At 41.2% G+C, this 21,205-nt stretch overlaps 1 protein-coding gene across 1 annotated transcript in view; it reads right to left on the bottom strand.

The window, feature by feature from the left end:
• COL25A1 (collagen type XXV alpha 1 chain) overlaps positions 1-13,283 on the bottom strand; it is a 298,121-nt gene extending 284,838 nt beyond the window's left edge. The window contains exons 1-2 of the mRNA XM_071431776.1: positions 12,670-13,283; positions 12,052-12,121 (exon numbers count right to left, since the gene is read on the bottom strand). Coding sequence (XP_071287877.1) covers positions 12,052-12,121; positions 12,670-13,044 — 445 coding nt within the window. The 5' untranslated portion in view covers positions 13,045-13,283. The remainder of the gene's footprint in view (positions 1-12,051; positions 12,122-12,669) is intronic.
• Positions 13,284-21,205: the final 7,922 nt, after the last annotated feature.

Below are 21,205 nucleotides of genomic sequence, written 5' to 3'. Positions count from 1 at the left end.
TATATAGTGGTCTTTCTTTCCTATCCCTCAGAACTGAAATTCTGAACACTTCTGTACAATTTTTAGTGGTTTTATCTAATCACTTCAAGCAATAAACAATCTTCAGAACAACACTCCTTGGTCTGTGAACTATGAATTAAGATGCAAGAATATGTAATTTCTCCATGCAAATAACTAAGTTTAATAAATTTTGCTATTCAGATTGTCTCCAAGTGCAGCCAGAATTCTTACAGTATTACAAAACTAGTTCAGTATTCCTAGAAATAGATACAGACATAATGTTCTTGCTCAGAGACTGAAAAGACTAAACAATAAACTGAATGGCAAATGAATAAAAAATACTATTTGTATCATGGAAAATAACTATATATCAAAGCTAAAGTCGATGGCAATGGCTGCATACATAAACAGGCATTCCCAAAAAACCAAAGGCAAAAAAAAAAAAATTAAAAAACAAAAACAAAACAAAAACACAAACAAACAAACCAAACAAAAAAATAACACCCAAAAAAAAAAAAAACCCAACCAAAAAACAACACTGAGGCCACACTTTGCTCTCAGATTCCAGAGTAATTAATGATTACAGTTAAAATCTTTGGGATTATTAATGTGCCTGAAGCAATGTACATGTCCATATCAGGTCTGATTACTGTCAGAGTATTAGTTAAAAGCCTCTTTTCACCAACCTTCAGATAAAAGTAAAATGCTGTTTGGATATCAGAAATTGTGGTAGCAGAAGCAGTTACTTCTATATATAGGTGATTTGAGCTGACATTGTTTTTATTTCAAACTAACCCATCCCTGCAGATTCTCTTTAATTGAACAGGTAGACATTCTCTAAGAAAGTCCCTAGAAGGTTTCTATAGTCACAAGTTTGTTTTTACAACTATGTTCATTTGATGACTCCAGATTATGTCCTGTCATATGGATCAAAATGGAGCAGAGTAGCTGGTTACAAAAATCAGAAAGCAGAGGCAAGCAATGTATTGGAACCAAACCTCTACTCCTGTAGACAGTAACTTTATTCAAAATTATGAATACTATGTCATTTGCACACTTTTGTTATTGTATTTACATCCATCATACTTTACAGATGCAAGAACTCTCAAATATGAAGACTTCTATCCCACCCTAACAGTCCTGTACAGGAATATAGTCATAATACAGAACAACTACTTCGTTTTCCCTGCTCTAATTCACTAAGCACACTATTTCCTCTAAGGTGCATTGCTTTAAACTTGTTGTGTGAGAGCTTTTTTCCAGAATGTTTCAGTTCTTACACTACACATTGAAAACAGATTAATTTCTCCTTTTTATCCTAAAGTGGACTTTAATTGCTTGAAATACATAAAAATACCACCTTGTAGCAGCAAACCAATTTTAAGAGATAAAAAAGGTGAGGATTTCAGTCTTGCTCTATTTCTGTTATTGTTGGTGGTTCAGTTTTCAAGGCTCACACTTCTTTTAATTGGCCACTGTAATGGCTTATGTGCAGCCTCTTAATTGAATGTGATAAAAAAGTCTTTCTACCACACATTAGGATATGGCTCAGTATAGAATTCAAACTAAGGAATTACACAGACCTGTCCTAAAGTGAAATCGACAACGGTCAGACTTAAATATTAATCTCCCTTAAGATTAGTCTCCCTACATTAAAGAAATACAGTGCACTTACATCCTTGCTGCATTGGAAAAACACTTCATCTTCACACAGAGAAACCTTTCCAGCCTTCAACAAACATGGCTGTCATCATTACAAAGACACCAACTCTAAGTAAGTATTGACAATGCCTGTCCAAGCACCGGTTCCTTTGAAACTGATGCCATACCACTGCATTTTTCACTCTCTCTGATTCATCAGTATTCAGTGTGTCTACTCCTAGGAACCACTTGGGAAACATATTCAAGATGATCCTCACTGAACAGAAATGTCTTCATAAACACACATAGATAGCTACAGCACACGCCATGATCCATTTCTGTGATAACACTGCATTTTTAAGTGCCAACTAAAGCCATTTCCTGAGCAGCCATTTTTAACACTGCCAACTAAAGTCATTTCCTGAGCAGCTTATTATTAGCTGACACAAACAACTACCAAGCATCCACCAGGACAGAGAACAAATAAAACCTGAGTTCAAGCTCACCACTGCCATAAAGATCACCTTAACAATGACCCCACTTCGGTCTACACTTGAGTCTGTGTGCACACAGCACATTTCCTGCTACAAGGACCAAATTAGTACCCAGAAAGTATTTTTACTGAGAAGGCTATCCTGTCTGAAAGGTGAAGGGAATTAAAGAAATAGTACATTAATCACCTCTATGTCAAGCTGAAGTGATAGCTCTCAACACGTGTCTCCCCTCAATTGGCAGTAACCTGCAGATCAGCAGTGGCACTGAAAACACTGAAGGAGCATTAGATAAAAAGCACCAGAAGAGCTGACAGTACAGAGACTCTCCAGCCAACACTGAACAGTATTTGTCACAGCAATGCCAGTGGGCACCATCTGGATGTAAGCTCTGTGACTGGAGAAGAAAATATTAATACACAGGCTATGGAGTTTATCCTTTTAATCCCTTGTGGCCATACCCCTATGCTCAGGTATCAAGGCTTCCTCTAAGATCAAGGGAATCTGAACAGGAGCTTACTCAGAGACTAAGGGCACAGGGTGGGGAGGAAGAGGAGAAGTGCCTTCAAGCAGCTGGTTCTCATATTCTTAAGAGATTATTGGAGGTTCCAGCTGAAGGAAATACCTCCTCAACTTAAGAGGCATACACTTTGACTCTCAGCACTGCAGTCCTCTGCAAGGACCCTACCATCATCCAGCTGAGGCACCAATACATAAGAAACCCCACATGATTTCCTAGCAACAAAACTAGTACTACCAGCACAAGCAGGACCTTTGTAGCCCGCTATGACCTTAACCATAAATATCTTTTTAGAGTGTTCAGTTAGTGTCCTCCAAGTTACAGGACGCTGTTCTGCTTTCAGATACACAAATCTGTCACCGCTGCAATGGCAGCCACACCTCTGATAAGGTATTTTGGTCTCCAATTTTCAATATAATTTCCTGCTTTCAAAATTTCTTCTGTGTTCCTCAAACACAGGCCTCACTTCTCCCCACACCCAATTTTATAAAGATTTTTTAAATAGCAGTTTTCCAGCACAATCTTAAGCACAGTGTGCTGAGAAAGAGACTACACTCATCTAAGAAACCTAATTCATAACCTAAATCTTTAACATATACTTGTTGTATGATTTTTTTCTGTGCTTTTATATTCGGAGAAGGAATATTAAAAATACTCCAATGGGAGGAAAATAAATGGGGGGGGGTATTCTTATTCTTGCATAAACTGCAAATAGTAGAATAACAAAGTTTTAAGTCTTATTTTCTGCAGTCTTTCTTCCATTATATTTACAGCTTTTACTTTACAGCTTTTACTCCTAAGAGTACTAAAACTATTTAAAAGGGTAGAGAGGGCCAAGTTCATGAACTTCTTGTTTAAGAACAAAACAAAAACACAAAGAAAAGGAGACAAGGAAAACACTCGGCTCTCACAAATCTTTGCTGATCAGGGAAGCACATCCCAGGTACCGAGAGACTGAAGCCGTACCTGGCACGAGTCTGTTACTTCAGCCAGCAGAAAGCAGTGGATCAACCACCTGGTTTTATGCAGGTTTTCCTTGCTGAGGCGAGCTGTGCTGTACACTGTGGCACCGTGACTTAGCAGGCAGCCCGCTGTGTGTCCAAGATAGGACAGAGCGTGACAAACTACCAAAACCATCATACTGCTAAATATATGCACTGGTATACAGTCCTGTGTACTGCATTAAAAGGAGGACCAGGGTTCAAAGAGAAAGATCATTTGACATCCTTCTCCTCAATACTTCCTCAGCTGAGCTTGTAGAAGAGCCACAGAAGGGGAGGGGAAGCTACTTAGAGAGACTCATTAAGAGTCCATCATTATTTCATGTACAGTCTTCTTTACAGCCTCCCAAGAACCTGTTAATCTGTGATCCACCCTCCTCTATAACCCCAACCAAAATACATCACCAAAGGTAAACATCTATGAAAAAAAATTGCAAGTCATATTCCCGAAACCCCAACTTTAATTCCTAAGCACCTAAAATACACAAATCATTCAAAGTTTTCTAATATACTTACCCAATATATTAATTACAAGATTATATTCATGCGTAACCAAACTAAAATAATTCTAATGGCTAACTAACCTAAACTGAACTAAATGCACTTCATCTATGACCTTACAAAACAAAATCTATACTTGCTTCATATTTGTCAACTGCCTGACAAATTTTAAGACAGTGCAGATTAAAATATTATTACTTAAAATTTGCATTGCTTCTTGGTTGAGCATGTCTAAGCAGAAGTCACTGAAAAAACTGAACTAATTTTCAAAGATTCTAAAATAGAAACTAATATCCCAGTTTTATCACCTCTGTTATTACACTCTTTCTTCATTCCATTTATTGTTTCTTTGCCTTACAAATGGCTGTCTTGCTATCTTTGGTAATTATAAGAACATATATTTCTGTCTAGCAAAAAAATTTAGATAGCTGTGTAGTAACTTCCTAATTCTTCAAAGAAGTTAAAAGGCATTACCATCATCATCTGTTTCAAAGCTTTCACAGCACAAGAAGAAACAGTTACATGCAAACATGCATGCAAAACTCACAACTACATGTAAATGCCTCCTTCTATAAACATACATCTGCACAGATAAACAAGAAACAGTTTTAGTACAACTCCAACCCCACTAAAAAAAGAGCAGGGGAGGATCAGACACAGTAAGCTTTACAGGGTACATCACAGACAAGACTGTCTTCTAACATATTTTGATAGCTGTTCTAAGGAGAGCACAATGATCAGGTTTTCTTCATCAGCACAACAGATGGAACAAGTGGTTTGCTTCACAAACAAGGAAATTGTAGTCTGCCTGCTAAAAACTAGGTAATCTATGGAAATATTTCAATACTAGATTATTTTAGCTAAGGCACACCTATGCACTAGCAATTCCTTGCACTCTATGTTCACCTATTTACAGAGCAGAACTTATTTTTAGCTAAGGAGACTGTTTACATGAGGCTGCAGCACTTATTTACAAAATTAAGGCAGATCAAACAACTTGTTGAGTCATGAATGACTACACACTTGAGTTGTGAACCACCTGGAAGGAAACACTTGACAATGATGGCCTAGATACATCTCCTTCAGAGACCAGTAGCGTGCATCAGATGATCTCCTGGAGTATCAACCTGACCAGCACTTCTGAAGCTGCTCAAATCTACAGGGGCAAAAAAAGCCAGTATTTACATGAAAGGGATATAAAAAAACTTGCACGTTCAAGTTGGACACTCTGTTCTGAAAATTTGTCCTGACATTTATTTTGATTAAGCTCTTACAAACAGCTGGTTCTGCTTAACTTAATCTCATTAAAAGTCCCAAGCAGACAAATTTAAGCAGGCCCTGTTCTACTGTAAGTCTAACCTGTAAAAACATGAGAGTCCACAAGTTTCCAAACAACGAGCCTTCAGCATCATGTTCACTGCTCTGTGTGTGTGTATCTTCTAGCTGCAGCTTTAGTTGCATTGAGAGAGAAGTGTTTCTCTCAGCCTGTTATTCTATGCCTTCTTACTTCCTATTTGTAGTTTAAGTAAGCAGACAGATTTCCTTTTTTGTGGTTGACTTAGGAAATCAACTGAAATGATGAAGGGGAAAGGTGCTCTTTGTCGACCAGCCTTCCCTGAAGAGGCTGCAGTTAGCAACATGACTCAAGGTCGGTGTGCATTAAAGTGTGATGGATGATTTCACCAGGTGGCTAACTTGAACACATTAGTTACATGATTTTATTTGGTAACCTAAAAGGCCCTATAAAAACAGCTTCTGTCAGTCATGCTGTTTTCAGATTTAGCTGTTTTTTTCCTGTGCTAAGAATAGACAAACAGGCAGGTAAGCTGCAGCCAGTAAATTTAGAAGGGAGTGAGAAGGAAGATGAGTGCTGGAATGCAGGTTTATCAGTGCTGTTCTGAAAGTACACTTCCAAGAACCCACTAACCTTTAAGGAAAAGGACAGGGGGTAGGTATAGCTAAACAGAACTCAGTTATACAAGCTTTAGAGACCCTTTAAGGAAACAGATGCATATATTTCCCAATTTAAGAAAGACAACAAGAAAAACCAAAACCTAATTACCACAGACACTATTAAAGCTATACACTATACAAGCGTTATTCCAGAAATGGGCTTAACAGCCACTTCTCCCACTACAACACTCACAGTACTTCAAGTGTTTTGACACCTCAGCAGTTTGAGATGGACCAGTGCCACAAATAAGGAAGCATAAGAACACATATAAGAATATATATATTAATATTATATATATAATATATATTATATATTCTTATATGTGTTATATATAATATATATTAATATATATTTTATATAACACATATAAGAATATATATTAATATTATATATATTAATATATAATATTAACTTCATACATTGTAAGAACAGTTAGAAGGAAGGCTTGTTTATCTGCACTAATGTGCCTAGTTTGACATAACTCTACAAGTCTGAATTTATTCAACTCAAGTCATAGAAAAACCTTTTGTTAATAACACTTTTGCAATCAAACCAACCTTTGCTACAGCACTGCTGAGATCCTGAGATCAATAATATTACAAAGGAGAGAAATCTGGTGCAGTCTGCTGTCAATCAGTTCCCTTCTGAGCCACACTGTGTTTCATTCATCATGCTGCACACCCTACTTCCTTGCCCAGAGGGAAGGGAATTAAAAGGTCACCCCTTAGCCAATAAAATATATATTTAGCTATTTTGTGGGGAGGAAACTCTCTTTAAGCAGTCATCCAAAGAAGATAGACTACCCAGAAGGTCGCATGCTGCTGCACATCAATAAGCATCTTGATCTAGAAACTGAAATGAAAAATATCAAACCACTGAAGGTATGAAAGGGAGACTCAGAGACCTGTCAGAAAAATTACAAAATTAGAGCTGAGCACTGCATTCAGCAAATAGATGATACAGAGATGGCAGAAGTAAGTAGTGCTGGGAGCTAGGTTAAGACAGCACACTCTGAAATTTTCAGTAACAGGAAAAAAATCACTTTGGATACTTTTTATATATATCTACATTTTCTCTTGGGTCTCGCTACTGGTAAACACATAAGTCAGCTCCTCTTTTCTTTCTTTACCTCTTCAGTCTTTCTTTCCAGGACTGCTTCACTGTAAGCATAATAAAAAAAAAATTTAAAAGAGTAATATCCTGCTGATACCTATTTCGTGATTCTTTTAATCCTGAAAATTGCTTTCTCCTCCATTCTTTCAGTCTCACTAATTGAAATGCTCCAGGGAACAGTCCTTGTGGAAATAAGAAAGAGCACCTAAATTGTACTTGCATTGCATGTCAAAACAAAGATTAGATGCTTAAGACAACAAAAATAGCACTGGGACTCTAAGAAAATACACTGATTTTTGCTATCCATGCTGCTATCAAAATATATATATAGCAGATTCATCATCCACTGAAGAACTGTAGCTGTAGGACACAGTTTTTGCACTGGAACTACCATAATCAAGAAAAAGACCAACTGGTATTCTATATTCCCTCAAAAAAACCACCCTTGCTTACGGCATTTCATCCTGAATGAACAGGCTTATACACATGCAACTACACTGAAACAAACCTGATGGCAGCAAATAATTGCATTGGGAAATTGGAGGTACTTCACATGCCAAACCATAAAGCTCTCTAGGACTGGAACAGAGAACCAAGATGGCATGATCACAAAAACAGCACAAAATAGAAGAAAGAATGACTGGCTAAGAAAGAATGACCAGAGCATCTGTGGAAAGAGTTTGAAGCTACAGAAAGGGAAAGAGTCCATGAAGGCCCTGAAGTCACAAGAGGAAGAAAATTGTATGTTTCCTGATGGGAAATATACAAGAGAAAGAACAAAGAAACATTACCTGTGGAACTGAAGAAAAACAAAAGCAAATTTCCAGTCAACTTTGGCAAGTATCCAACACTGAAGTTCAGCTAATGTTCTGGGGAAGGAAAAAAAACCCCAAAACAAATCTCAAAACCTACAGACCCCGTAACTTTATATGCACGTTATAGTGAACATTCATACATCCTGTGTTGTATAGCTATACAGTCAAATACATCTCCTATGTAGCTTATACTTTGTCAATGCAGAACTAAAGAAACGTGTTCTTTTAAGGAATAAATTCACTATAAAGGTCTACCTAAAAATAGAAGATGGAAAAAAAAAAAGGTAATTGCTTCCTAAAACTGGTCCCTGGTCAAAAGGGACATATATAATCACCTGCCAGCCTTCCTGTTGAGAAAGTTTGAACTTCTTGTACTACCAGATTTGATTCCTACTCCTGTCAATTTTATGTGGCTCCAGAGCAGGCTCTGAGGACCACTTACACAATGAGACATCATGGCACAGAACTGCAAGTGTCAGAACTTGACACTTCCAATATATAAAGGATCAGATCATTAAAACATATAAGCATATGTCCATTTCTGTTAAAGTCTACAGGTACATTCACATGTGAATGACATTGGGATGAGGAAAATCTGAAAGAATCTGCAAAAAAAAAAATTCTTTAAATTCTGTTGAATGAGGAGTATCCCTGTGCTTTCTGTATGTGTTACTCTTCCCACAACTGTGTAATTCTTGGCACTTAGTAAGAAGTACCCAGCATGGTGCTGGACTGTTCCTCATAAGAGCTGATTATGCTCCCACAGCCACTTAGAGGAAGATTTAGAAGTATGAAATAAATATCTACACACCTACATTTTCTCTTCATCTTTTAAAGTAGAAAAACATCAACTTAAAATAAAAAATACACCTGGCAAATGAGAATTAATTTATTATGCTTAAAATTATTTCAGCCACTCAATCTGCCTCCCAGTCCTATGTGCAAAAGGCCAACTACCAGCAGTGACTGCAGCACCAGCTAAAAGCACAAGATTTACACTGGCACTCTTATTAGAGCTGAGGTAATTTAAGAGGAATGTCAGCACAAATTTACTTTTCAAACTTTATTACTCTGCTTTAAGAAGAGAAAGAATGCTTGCTATTGTAATTCTTAAAATATTTACAAAATCTTTGGTATCTGGTTTTAGTCGCACAGAGTTAAAACCAAAACTCTAACATCACCCCACATCTTGTTTCTTTCATAAGAAAATAGAACTAAAGAACAAGGAACATCACATTTAGTGAAAATAAAGTTTTCAAAGAGAAATGTGATCACTCTTCACACTAGATGAAATTGAAGGCTACCACTGAATTAAAAAGAGCCACATGTAGACTGCCCTGCAAGCTGTGAACTTGTGAATCTGGCTTCCAATAGGTAACTGAGCCATTCAAACCCACTTTGAATGTGCAGGTTCCAACCACAGAGAGGCAAAAGGGGATGAAAATCTCAAGCTAATCACATCTATGCCAGTTGCATAACTTTAATCCTGAACCAGAGGCCACATTCTCACCCTCCTGTCTGCAGATTGAGCTTCCTTCTCTTCTTTTGGCAGAGAACAATGTAACCTACTTTTAAATAATCTTTATTCCTCTTTGAAGAGAAGGATGAGGGAAACTGTCCTGGTGGCCATTCAGTGGTGACCTTCTCCAACAGCACAGAGACATTTAAAAAATCACCTCTCTACCATGAAGGCCTTCCAAAGTCATCTCTAACAGACATGTATTCTATTATTACAGATACACAAGAAAGAAACAAAGAAGTTGAGCAAAATACAGAAGCAAAAGGGAACCATGTGAGAAAGAAGCAATGGACTCTTTGGCTTTGCAAATAACAGGCAACAGAAAAACCACTGATGTACCATGACACTTTTCCTATTAAACCAAATACCTTTTTGAACATAACTGTTTGTAACAGCAACATTAAGGATTAAAACAAAAGCCCATTCTGTGCAGCCAAAAAGGAGTTCTCACAGAGGGAACCAAATGAAGAAGCAACAATTTATTTCCTCTATCCCCTCCTGCTCTGCCTAATGCCTGCAGTTAGGAAGGCAGTGTCCTCAGGTGGTGGTGCCACTCAGCCCCTGCTCTCTCAGACAAGGCTCCCAAGATGATTCCATTTTGAGGTAGACACCTGTCCACTGGCAACAAGTATGAGAGCATCAACTGCAAAATGAGGCTACCACATGGCAACATGTTTCAGTCACTACAAAACTTGCTTCCAAATTGAAACAGCTACCAAGAGGTGAAAAGCTCCATATCACATTTCTAATCCCTCCTCTCTGCAACTTTTTTTTTTTTTTTTACTTTGTAATGATTCATGTAAGTTTTCTTGGTCTTATAAAACTTGCTCCCTTGTATAAGTTCCCCAAATCGCTTTGACTCTCATGTAGCAAGGATTTTTACAATGCATGTGAGAAATATTCTGTTGCTCATTATCTATTTGAAAACACGTACTTAAGAAAAAAAAGGTCAGATAAAAATTGGTATAATGTGGAGCTCTAGTGGTAGTGAACAAGTAAAGCAGCATGTAACACCAATCATGAAAAGTAGATATTGACCTTTAGTAGGAAAACAGTAAGTGAAAATATGATAACAGATGGATTTAAACAAGGAAGAAGAAAGAGGGAAAGAGCTTAGCATCAAATTAAACATAATTTCAGGCTCACAGAATGCACCACTGCAAACATGATGAGTAACTCTCTTTTCTGCACACAAACTTGCATCTTGTAATTCACTGCAGTTAAGCAACAGAAAAAATAAGATCAGTTTGCTTATGTTAGCCTTAGAGAAATATATATATGTACATATATACTACAGCAGGAAACCAGTGTTCCTTACCAAAACTAACTGGGAGTTGAGTAATTCTATGCACTCTTTTAAAACAGTCCTGGTCACATATATTGCCCTTCCCATGATAGCTGTGGCAACTCCAATACCAGCAAGCAAGTAATCTGTTCTCAGCTGTATCATCACAAAAATAGAGTACCAACCACTGTAGGCAGCTTTAACACTGAGATTCAGCAGTCCCTTCAGACTGATCAGTTTGGCAGAAATTGAATCCTAAACTAGGAAAGCTCCTTCCTTATATACCAGTACTATCACACATCCTGCTGGCAAGCATTATCAGCTTAAGTCCTGTTGACAGTCGCTATTCCACCTGTAAAGGAGATGGGTTTTCAAACAGAGTGAGAGGACATGCAAAGCATCCGCTGCATCTAGTGTACCTCATCACAGAGGATGCTCAAACTCCTACATTCCCTTGTGAAACACATTATTGGCATTATTTTCTTAACTTCTAAGATGCTAGATGAACTTGGATATAAGTTTAGAAGAAGTTCATAAAGCTGAAACAACACTGACAGTTATCAGACTACCACAAAGGAGCACAAAAACCACAGAAATATTGCAGTGTGAATGTACAAACAACTGTGCAGTATTAGAAGGGCCCATTTCCAAAGTCAAGTGATATCCCTGCACAAACACACATAGTTTTGAACCTTCAGTAGGAAAAACCTGCAATTCCTTCCTAGGGAAACTGCTTTCCACTAAGACTACAGAAAAACAACACTGTAAAAGGCTCATGTATATATTACTGCTAACTTGCAACAGACCCTTCACCTATTTCAATCCATGTTATAAATCGTTCAATATTTTTGCTGGGGGCTTTTGCTCCACCTCTCAAGTTGAGTACACAGTGCCTTGATTCAGTACTAGCCCATTTAAGACAGAATATATTTCAGCTGTTAGAGTGGATCATTAACGTCTTCATAAGTGTTCTTGTTTGGCAACATCCAGCCTAATGAGTGGTTTTCATTAGCATTAATTCCAATCTAGGGCCACAGCGACAACCAGTCATTTTCTGGTTTCACTGCAATTACATCTTTTGCACCCAAGGAACAGCTGTTGATTGAAGAGGCATCCCTGGACCTGATTTAGGTGTATTTCAAAAACGTGGGATACCAAACAGCCCAGAGTTACAAGCCTCCGAGAGGAGATTCCCGAGCTGTGTCTGTTACCTGGTGGGCAGTTGCACTCTGGAGCCGCTTCTCTCGCTACTCGTATTTTTGCCAAGTGCTCGTAGGATTTCTGGGGGCGAGAGAAGCAACGTGAGGGCGGGCACTTGGCAAGGAGCTCGCCCGCCACAGGCAGCGTTCCCGACCGCGGCCGCACTCTGGAATTTACCGCTATGCCAGGGGCTGCGCAACCAGCGGCGGCTCCTGGGCTTGGACCCGGCCTAAGGTGTCTCAGTGACCTCAGCACCCCACAGGGACAACGCCAAGCCCGACACCTGGGGGCTCTCGCACGGCCGCCCAAGTGACCCCGCTCTTTCCGCCGGCTCCACACGCGCGGTGCAGAGGCGCAGGGACGGCCGCAAGTCACCCATGAGCAAAGCGCCTCAGCAGGGCTCCCCCCGATCCCCAGCCCGCCGCTCCAGCAGCCCGGGGCGCCCCCGGCCCGCTCCCCCTCCGGCCCCGCCGCCCCCCGGGGTTCCGGGCTCACTTTCCCGCTTCACCCTCCCACCCGAGCAGCTCGCCCCGGGCACCCTTCTATGGCCTCGGCCGCTCCCCGCCCCAAGCATCCCCCATGCCCCCCACACGCACACCGCACGCAGCGGCCACCCCCGTCCCGCACACCTGGGCGAGAAGTCGCTCCACTTTCTCCTGCATCATCGCGTTCAGCTGCTCCAAGGAAAAGCCGGGCAGCGGCGGGAGCGGGGCGGCGGCAGAGAAGCCCCCTCGGGCGCCTTCGATAGCCGCGACCCTGGCCTGGAGGTCGCTGGTCCGCACCCCCAGGTAGACGCAGGAGGCCGCGGCCAGCGCCGAGAGGAGCGCGGCCAGCGCGGAGCCGACCGGCCCGGCCCGCCGCGGGCAGCGGTCCCCGCCGCAGCCGGGCTTCCCGAGGCCGGGCTTCCCGCTGCCATCCTGTCCTGCGGCTCCTCGGCTCTTCCCCAGCGTGCTCGCACACCCTTCAGCTGCGGCAGCTTTGATTTCCTTTCCTCCGCCCCCCATGGAGGCAATTAGTTTACAAACAACGATAACAAAAATAACAGCAACGAAGTAGGGGAAAAATAAATAACGAAACGGCAAAACAGTTATTTAAAAGAAGAAGAAAAAAAAAACCGCGGCAAGTAGAAGCAAAGCCCGCAGCCGGCTGACACACTTTGAAGGCGAAGCGGCGGCGCTCCGCAGCCCGCACCGCACCGCGCACCGCCGGCAGCGGGTCGCGACCCACCCCGCGGCAGAGGCGGCGGCGGGAGGCGGGGGCGGCGAGCCACAAGCCGGCAGCAGGGCTGGGTGCGAGGCGTGCCCCCGCGGCTTCCAGCCGCCCTTCGGAGGGAGCAGCGTGCTCTGCGAGCGCTTTGCCACTTGTCAGAGAGATTTTCAGGCGCGGGGCGGGAAGCGCCCCCCCCTCCGCCTCCCGCTCCCCTCCCCGCTGCCGGAGGACTTGTTGCTCCCGCTCCACCTGCCTGCCGGCGCCCAGCAGCCGCGCCGCGCCAGGCGGGGAAGCCCGCAGGCGGCAGGCAGCCCGCACTGCCCCGCTGTCAGCCGCGGAGCCGCCGCCCCGCATCCCCGCCCTCATCGGCATAATTTATTCACCTAGGCGGAGGGGCGGCCTGCGGGCCGCGGGGGCTCTCTTTGAATAATGCATGCACGGCGTGCTGGACATCAGACTCACAAATTAGGAGGGCGAGGGTCGCAGGGGCCTCAGGACGGGCTCCCACGCCGGATGGTACCGAGGAGGGGGCTGCAAGGGGCGGCTGGCCGCGCCGGGGCAGCTCCGGAACACCGAGTGAATTTACGGCGGTTTATGGCTGGGCTGTCATGCCCACGGTGCGGGCATAAAGCACGGGAGCGCTCCGTTGTCCCGTGCTTTTTTTAGAGTGCGGAGGATAAACGTGTGTAACTCACCGTCGCAGGCAGGCGACGTGAGGGCTCACTTCCAAAGAAGCAGCCTGCACTAACTTCCTATTGTATGAAGGTTTAATTTTAGCCAGTTTTCTTTCTGCTTGTTTATTTATCAAGTTACTTCTTCACTATTCCATGCACACTGTGAAGTTTTCATTGTGCCTGCTTTGGTAGACTAGAAAAGGAGCATCAACATCCAAAGAACTGATGGGAAGCTTGGTGGTTTCTGGTCCTTTCCTCTCTGCCTCTTACTGCCCAAATGCTGCATTGACCTGCTGTAGTTTGGTTCTCACCTTGGCATTACTGCAGTACATCTCCTATAAGGCACTTTTGTCTGACATTTCTTGTATTGGGTGCACTTTTTGAACCAGAGAAACTTCTTAAAGCGGGACCAGATGTTGAAAGAACACATAGCTCACCCAGTTTGGCGTTTATTTATGTGAATACTGACTACTTACAAGATATGTGATGAAAAAGAGATTTGTCCAACTATGGCACTTCTCAGACACGACCAAGTGTTGGTTTACACTGTGGATCAAATTTCCTTATGGAATCATATTTGTGCAGTTTTATTACCTATTGTTTCCCAAGTATTCAAGCAGTCACAACTGCCATGAAAACATGTATCCAAAAAGCTCTGTGGGTTTCAGTCTAATTACTTAGACTTTTAATGAAGTGTACCAGAAGTTCATAGCTAGTCATTTATTCTTCATCATTTTTCTCTTCTTTCTAAACAAAAAGTTTTGTGTACTCTAGTGAGAGAGAAGAAACCATGATTACATAGCCCTAGGTGATAGTTTCTTCACAATAAGCAGTTGAGGGTTGCAAGGGAGAGTTTACAAACAAATTCCACCAAGCAGCACATACCTTATGGTCAAGACTTGGGAATAACAACTGCACTTTTCAAAACAAGGACTTGCTCACAGACTATCTGTCAGCAATAAGAAGTTGAAATAGTATTTGGAATTAATAAACTGACAGCAGAAAATAAGTAATAGCGACATGCTCTTATTTGGCGCTCAGCATGGGCTCCCCGAGTATGGTCTGAGCAGTGCCCAGGCTCATACCAGAGTGGCTGGCAGCACACGAGGTGCTGGGAGCCATTGGCGCCAGCTCCAGCGCTTCACATTACCCCCTGTTGTTAGTAGCCAGCACCATTACTCACCCCTGCTCGTGGTGACATCCAGCAAAGTAACCCTGCAAACCCTCAGGATATGATTGCCATTTTCTGCAGGGGGTTAGCGAGGCACCGCGGGGAGCAGGATGGCTGCCCGCAGCCCGCTGCTGCCTCACAGCTGCGCTGCCTCACTTGTGGTGTGCAACTGGGTGCTGATCATCGGGGCCAGGGTGACATCTCCTCCTGGCATCAGCTATTCTTATTTCAGGGCAGGTACAGATATCCTCCACATGGGGCACAGACAACCACGTACCCATAGGTCAGTGTGACGTGGCTCAGTGTTTTGCTTGGCCAAATGATGCAATCTTTCTGCCCAAGCATCTTTCTGTCCCAGCATCATGCCATCCGTTCTTTTCAGGCAAGGCATATTCTACATCTGAAATTTAATAGCCTGACACAGAAAGTCCCCTTGTTACATTAGATTTGCACGTACTTGCCATCAAAAAGGTTGCCAAATGAGCCAGATCACCATGATTCTACGGGTCACAGTGCAAAGCCATTTTCCTACTGAATAGCAATCCCATGCTAGATGTTTTTTATTCTGAAAGGGTATGATGGGAAACCTGTCTTTTTTCTGTCAGGGACAAATAGAAAAATCTGCCAAACTAGAATCAAAGTCCAAGATGGGAAAGCAGAACTCAAAAATATCCAAGAAATTGTTTCCATGCATTTTCTCACAATGGCTAGCTATAGTTCTATACAAGTGGGAGAAAAGCTAGCCCTGCCTGGTCTCAGCTCTGAAAAGAGATGAGGCTCATGCTCATGTGTACATGGGTCTGCTCAAACATATCCTGAGACAAGGGGAAAAATGATGAAGAAGAGCAAGAGGAGAAAGACCAGTGTCAGGTCTTCCTCCTTGCCCCAGCTTAAAGTTACATTTTTCTTTTTGCTAAAGCTTGGTTCTCGGAAAGATGTCAGCTAAAAGTTTGTTTAAATGCTTAGAAATTACTTGATAATGGGAGAGTTAGAGAACAAATTATTTCCCATAGCTTTTTCCCTGATGTGTTTTCACCTAGAAATAGAGAAAAGAGTTTTTGAAAATGCAAATTAGCAGTGTCATCTGCTTGCAGCAAAACCATGGTGATTTTCCCGACAGAGTCATTATTTATCCACTTCACGGCAAGGTTGGTCCAGAACAGACTGGACTGGACTGCAGAATCCAAGCAGCAAGCTATATTATGCACAGTCTGATTAAATCTAGCACAGGAGTTGTTTGTGTAGGCGAAGAACATAACACAGATGTTTTACCTGTTATAAAAATCTCTGATCACGTCTGCCTGAGTTGAGAGCATTAAAGCAGCCATACCCTCCCATGCTCAGTTACTTGATACCATCAAGTGGACAAGCAGCAGCTTTGCAGTATGCTTGTCCCATCTAAACACAATCAACCAGAGGAAAAAAGTGTTAAGGCACAGCGTTTGCTGCTTTTGCCAGCTTTCCACAAGCGGGAGGCAGAGCAAATCCAGGACATGCATATGCTCAGTGCCAGTGAGCCTGCTTCTTATTTTGCAGCCATGATGATGCCAGAGTCAAGAAGGCATCTACTTAGGATCATAACTAAGATTAAAACCAGATTGCTGTAGCACTTTTGAGAATGCTATCCATGCAATGAAAGAACAGGGTTTCTTTTTTTTTTCCCTCTCTATCTTAAAAAAAGCCACTATATTTTTAAGCTTTTTTATTGGTGAAGATTTATAGGTCTTGAATTAGAGGGAGTAACTTGGTTTAACGAGTTAAACTTCTATTTCAGGAGTAAATCAGACAGTGCTTCATATGGACAAGCAGTAATTTAACTGCTTGCTGCCAGGAACCTTATCTCAGATGTTGCTGGTCACATTTAAGACATAACATGCAAGTTTAGGTTACAAAAAACTTTAAATGCTTTAAAAACCTATTTTGTATCTGACAGCCAGAATACAGCAGCTTGAAATATTACCTGTACACCAGGTATTTTGAGCTGGCCATTGACACATACAGGTGGAGTGTAAGAAATGGCAAATCTGCAGCACTCCAACTCAAACAGTAGCAAAAGGAGGAGAATTTTAAGTAAGGTCTGCTTGAAGAGCTCATGCACAAAGACCTAAGGCAGCCACATTTCCCATCAAGAGAGAAGTGCTCTGGCTTTGAAGATTCAAATCTCTAAAGGCCACATTTCAGCAGATCTTGTATATGACCAGGCCAAAGGTATTGACACGAGATGCTACTGTTTGCATTTCATGGGTCCGTGTTTGAAGATGTGGATGGTGTTTGCAGATAACAGTTTTCCACCAGGCAGGACTAGTGTCTGGAGTTCTTTCCATATTTTTATGTCTACAGCATGATGTCTTCTGGCTGACCAATCCACAGTCCATTACTGGATTTCTTTACCAGATACAACATAAACTTGTGACTAAAACAGATGTGTGAAAAACAAGCATTCATCTGCTGAAACAACAAGCCATGTTCAATTTGTGATATATATTGCACATATGATCAGGAAAGGCAGAAGGCAGGGAGTAAATAGGAATAGGGACTGGAGTCTAGGACCTGGAGTTAGAGCTGAGGCAACACACACAAAGATAAACACTCAAATGGTTAATAATGGTTATGCAAACCCTTCTTCTGCAAAGGTTCCCACTTTCAAACAGAGCTTATATATTATTCATTCTATGTGGAGCCAAATTGTATCTGCATTCTGCTTCTTCCTCCATTCATCTCTCTCCTGCTCTCTCCTGCCTTCAAATTGGAGCGCATCTTGCACCCTAAATGAGATTTAACTCAACTTTTGTATACTTATATAAGGAAAATGCAAGGTGGAGGCAGAATCCAACACTTCTTAGCTCTCTGTAAGGTTAGGTAGTATGGTATTTCTCATCGACCTGCTCATAATATCTGCCAAGATAGCTCAGAATCACCAGAAAAACAACTTACTTCACTGTTTTGGGAAGAAAGTTGGAAAAGCCTTTTGCTTTCAAATATCCAAATTGATTGTCTTCTGTCACTTTAAATTTAATATAAGCACATTACAGTATACATGATGCAGTACATTAATATACTTAGCAGATGGATAACACTTGCTCGTGATTTAATACTTAGATATACTCATTTCACATCTACTGTACAAACACTTCATATATTTGGATTTTTAAGTCTGACTTATCTTCTGACTAGAGGCAATTGAGTCACATGAGCATAGGATTTAGTTTATTAGTTTCATAACCTTAATGGTATTTTGGCAAACCTGATATTAAAAATAAAAAAATAAGAAAAAACCCCCAAAACCTTACATCTGGATTTTAATATATTTCACAGCATTTCCTTTTTCAACATGATGAAACCAGCTCTCCTAGACCTACAAACTGATTCAAGACAAAATTCAAACCCTGTATGTCATTCTTTACTAAAATTAACGTGAATGTGTTAGAAAACACTTCATAACAGATAAATCAACTGTCTTACATTTTTCATAGATTCAAAAACTTGCTTTAAAATGCAGCTGATTCTTGGGAAGCTCTGGCAAGAATTTTACTGAATGGAGAGCCATCATCAGAAACTGGGACAAGGAGACCAGACCTGAGAACCTCAGACAGACAAAAAAAAAAAAAAAAAAAACCTCCTTGCCCTGGCTCCAGGCCAATTAATATCCCTTGGTTCCCCGATCTGTTTGTGTATGAATGAACACCACTGGAATTCCTGGGTTGTGGTGAAAGGCTGGGAGGACAAAGTTTGTACTAAGAGTTTCTGAGCCTGCAAAGTCCTATATTAACACATAACTTCACTCATGTCTGTAGTCTGATCCAAATCAATAGGATTAGTCATGGAAGTAAACTTTCACATGTGCTGGAGTATTTGGAGGGTGTAAAAATGCCAACACAAGGGACAAGATGAATCCAACACAAAAAGCGAATTATGCAGCAGAGAAATTCTCTTCACCTTGTTAATTCCAAATTTCTTGTCTGCAGAAGCAGTTACATTTAAGAAGAGCTTGTTGAGGTTTTTTTCTCCAAGAAATCATTACAATAATGAGTAAACTGCTGAGAGATCCCAGTGGAAGCCACCTCTGAATAAGGCAGCAGTAACTCTGAGCATATTTTTATGTCCCAACACAGCTACAAGAAATGTAAAGTTCCTGCAGGATACTGGCAAAGATAGAACCATTATAATGCAGATAAACTAACATTTCTATAAGTCCTGTCAATGATTTATATGCTTGAAACAGGTGGAAGCTTCTACAGACAGCTTCTAAAATCTACAGACTTGGGTCAAAGATGGACAAGATTCTTGTGGAACAAGCAAGTAGGAATAAGAAAAGGCAGAAAACAGAAAGAGGAAGGTCTGATTGCCAAATTAAAAGGAAGGTGTCAGGAAGCAAACAGAATTAAAATCTCTAAAGGAATTTTAAGAGGGTGAAGGAGGTTGTTGCAGCAGGAAATCTTCCTTTGTTCAGTGAATGGTGTCTTCCAAGTGACTTAAAGACAGATAAAGTCTGGTGATTTCCCCCTCCCCTCCCCATACAATTTGGAATTAGTATATTATGAATAATTTACCTGGAATAAAATTCCTTCTTATAAGAACTGCATATCTGACGATCAGTGCATCATTTTACATTGTCATTCACAATTCTGCTCAGGGCTGTGTGTTTCTTTCTCTTTAACCAAATTACTATGATGCTATCAAATGAAAATCCCTACTAGGATGTCCATGACACTTCTGGAGGTTTCTGTTTTATGTTGCTAGACCTGAAGAAGGCAGTGGTGGGCTCAGAAGATTTGTCTTTTCTAATTGGTTGTTGAATCTCTCATTATTTCAGTGAGATCTGGGAACAGATGTCTACATGCTCACTATTACCTCCCCAGACAGTCACGTCACAGGAAAAAAGCACCATATCATTCAGCAAATTGTGAAAAAGTCAGTGCTCTAAGCACAAATTCTCTGTCATAACTCTCAGAGCTGTTGTATGATAAAAGGGAAGTCTGAAAACTAATTTTAATTTGAGATTTGGTTTCATGTGTTACAGAATTCAATGTTGATATAACTTTTTAAATAAAGGATGACTTAGGCAAATTTATCCTGCTCTTCTGAGGACAAACAGAATTCAGTCAGAAGATAGATTCTGGACAAAATACAAAAAATTCAAACAGATCAAACTTGGATCAACATAAATCACAATTTTGTTACTTTTTTCAGAGCTAATCCCTAATTCGACAAATTCAACAGTGGTGGTCCCCTCCACAGTTATCCAAGTACATTTTCAAAATGCTCTGCCATTATCTGCTGAAAATTTTAATGCACTTTTGAAGGACATAAAGTTTGCTGGGAAATTGTTGCTTACCCATGCAAAATGGCCAAACAAAAAACCTTTCTTTCCTGATCATGCTGAGATCATTTGTATATAGTATCTCCTTTCCTGGTAAGAAAAAAAAGCCCAACTGCATCATGGGGGGAAAAAACCCAAACACAAAACCAACAAGCAAACAAGCAAACAAACAAACAAACAGAAAATCCTTATCTTAAAGGCTTATTAACATCTGCAAAATAACTGCTTATCTTCTCTGGATCAGAACGAAATAAATCTAAAGATGCCTGGAAATGCATGACAAAACCTACACAACAGGGTTACTACTATGAGGTGTAAAAGAAGTGTCTATCATGGATTTCACTTCTTTTTCAGAGGTTTTGAGGTGACATCCTGGTTTTTTCACACCTTTTATCACCTCCAAACTGCCAGCTGCCAGATCACCCACTTTCCCTCTCCTTGCAATGAGCTTCAATCTGCCACTCTGCAGAGTGGGAGCACAAGGAGATGGTCAGCAGGCTTTCCAGAGCTCCTGGCTTGGTGACTCTCTAGGCTTCTCTTCCTCTCTACAGAGAGAAAGGAGGGGGGGAAAAATCTCAATTCCTTGAAGGCTACAAAATGGTAAAAGACTTTAAAGGGTGTTTTGTAGGGAACAGGATGGTCAACCATTGAGGCTGATTCCAAAAATCAGTGTTAGAGGTCTCTTTGTCATGTCTTTCCATCTATCAACAGCACTGTGATCTCTTCCATGTGAAATGATCAGAGAAGGAGGTTGGGATAAGATAGCTGCAATACCTAGACAAAATTTAAGT

Source organism: Agelaius tricolor, unplaced genomic scaffold (genome assembly GCF_023055355.1).
Source record: "Agelaius tricolor isolate 1412-34295 unplaced genomic scaffold, bAgeTri1.0.p SCAF_8, whole genome shotgun sequence".
Taxonomy (NCBI): domain Eukaryota; kingdom Metazoa; phylum Chordata; class Aves; order Passeriformes; family Icteridae; genus Agelaius; species Agelaius tricolor.
The sequence above is the reverse complement of the archived record's forward strand: the minus strand, read 5'-3'. Positions and strand labels throughout refer to the sequence as shown.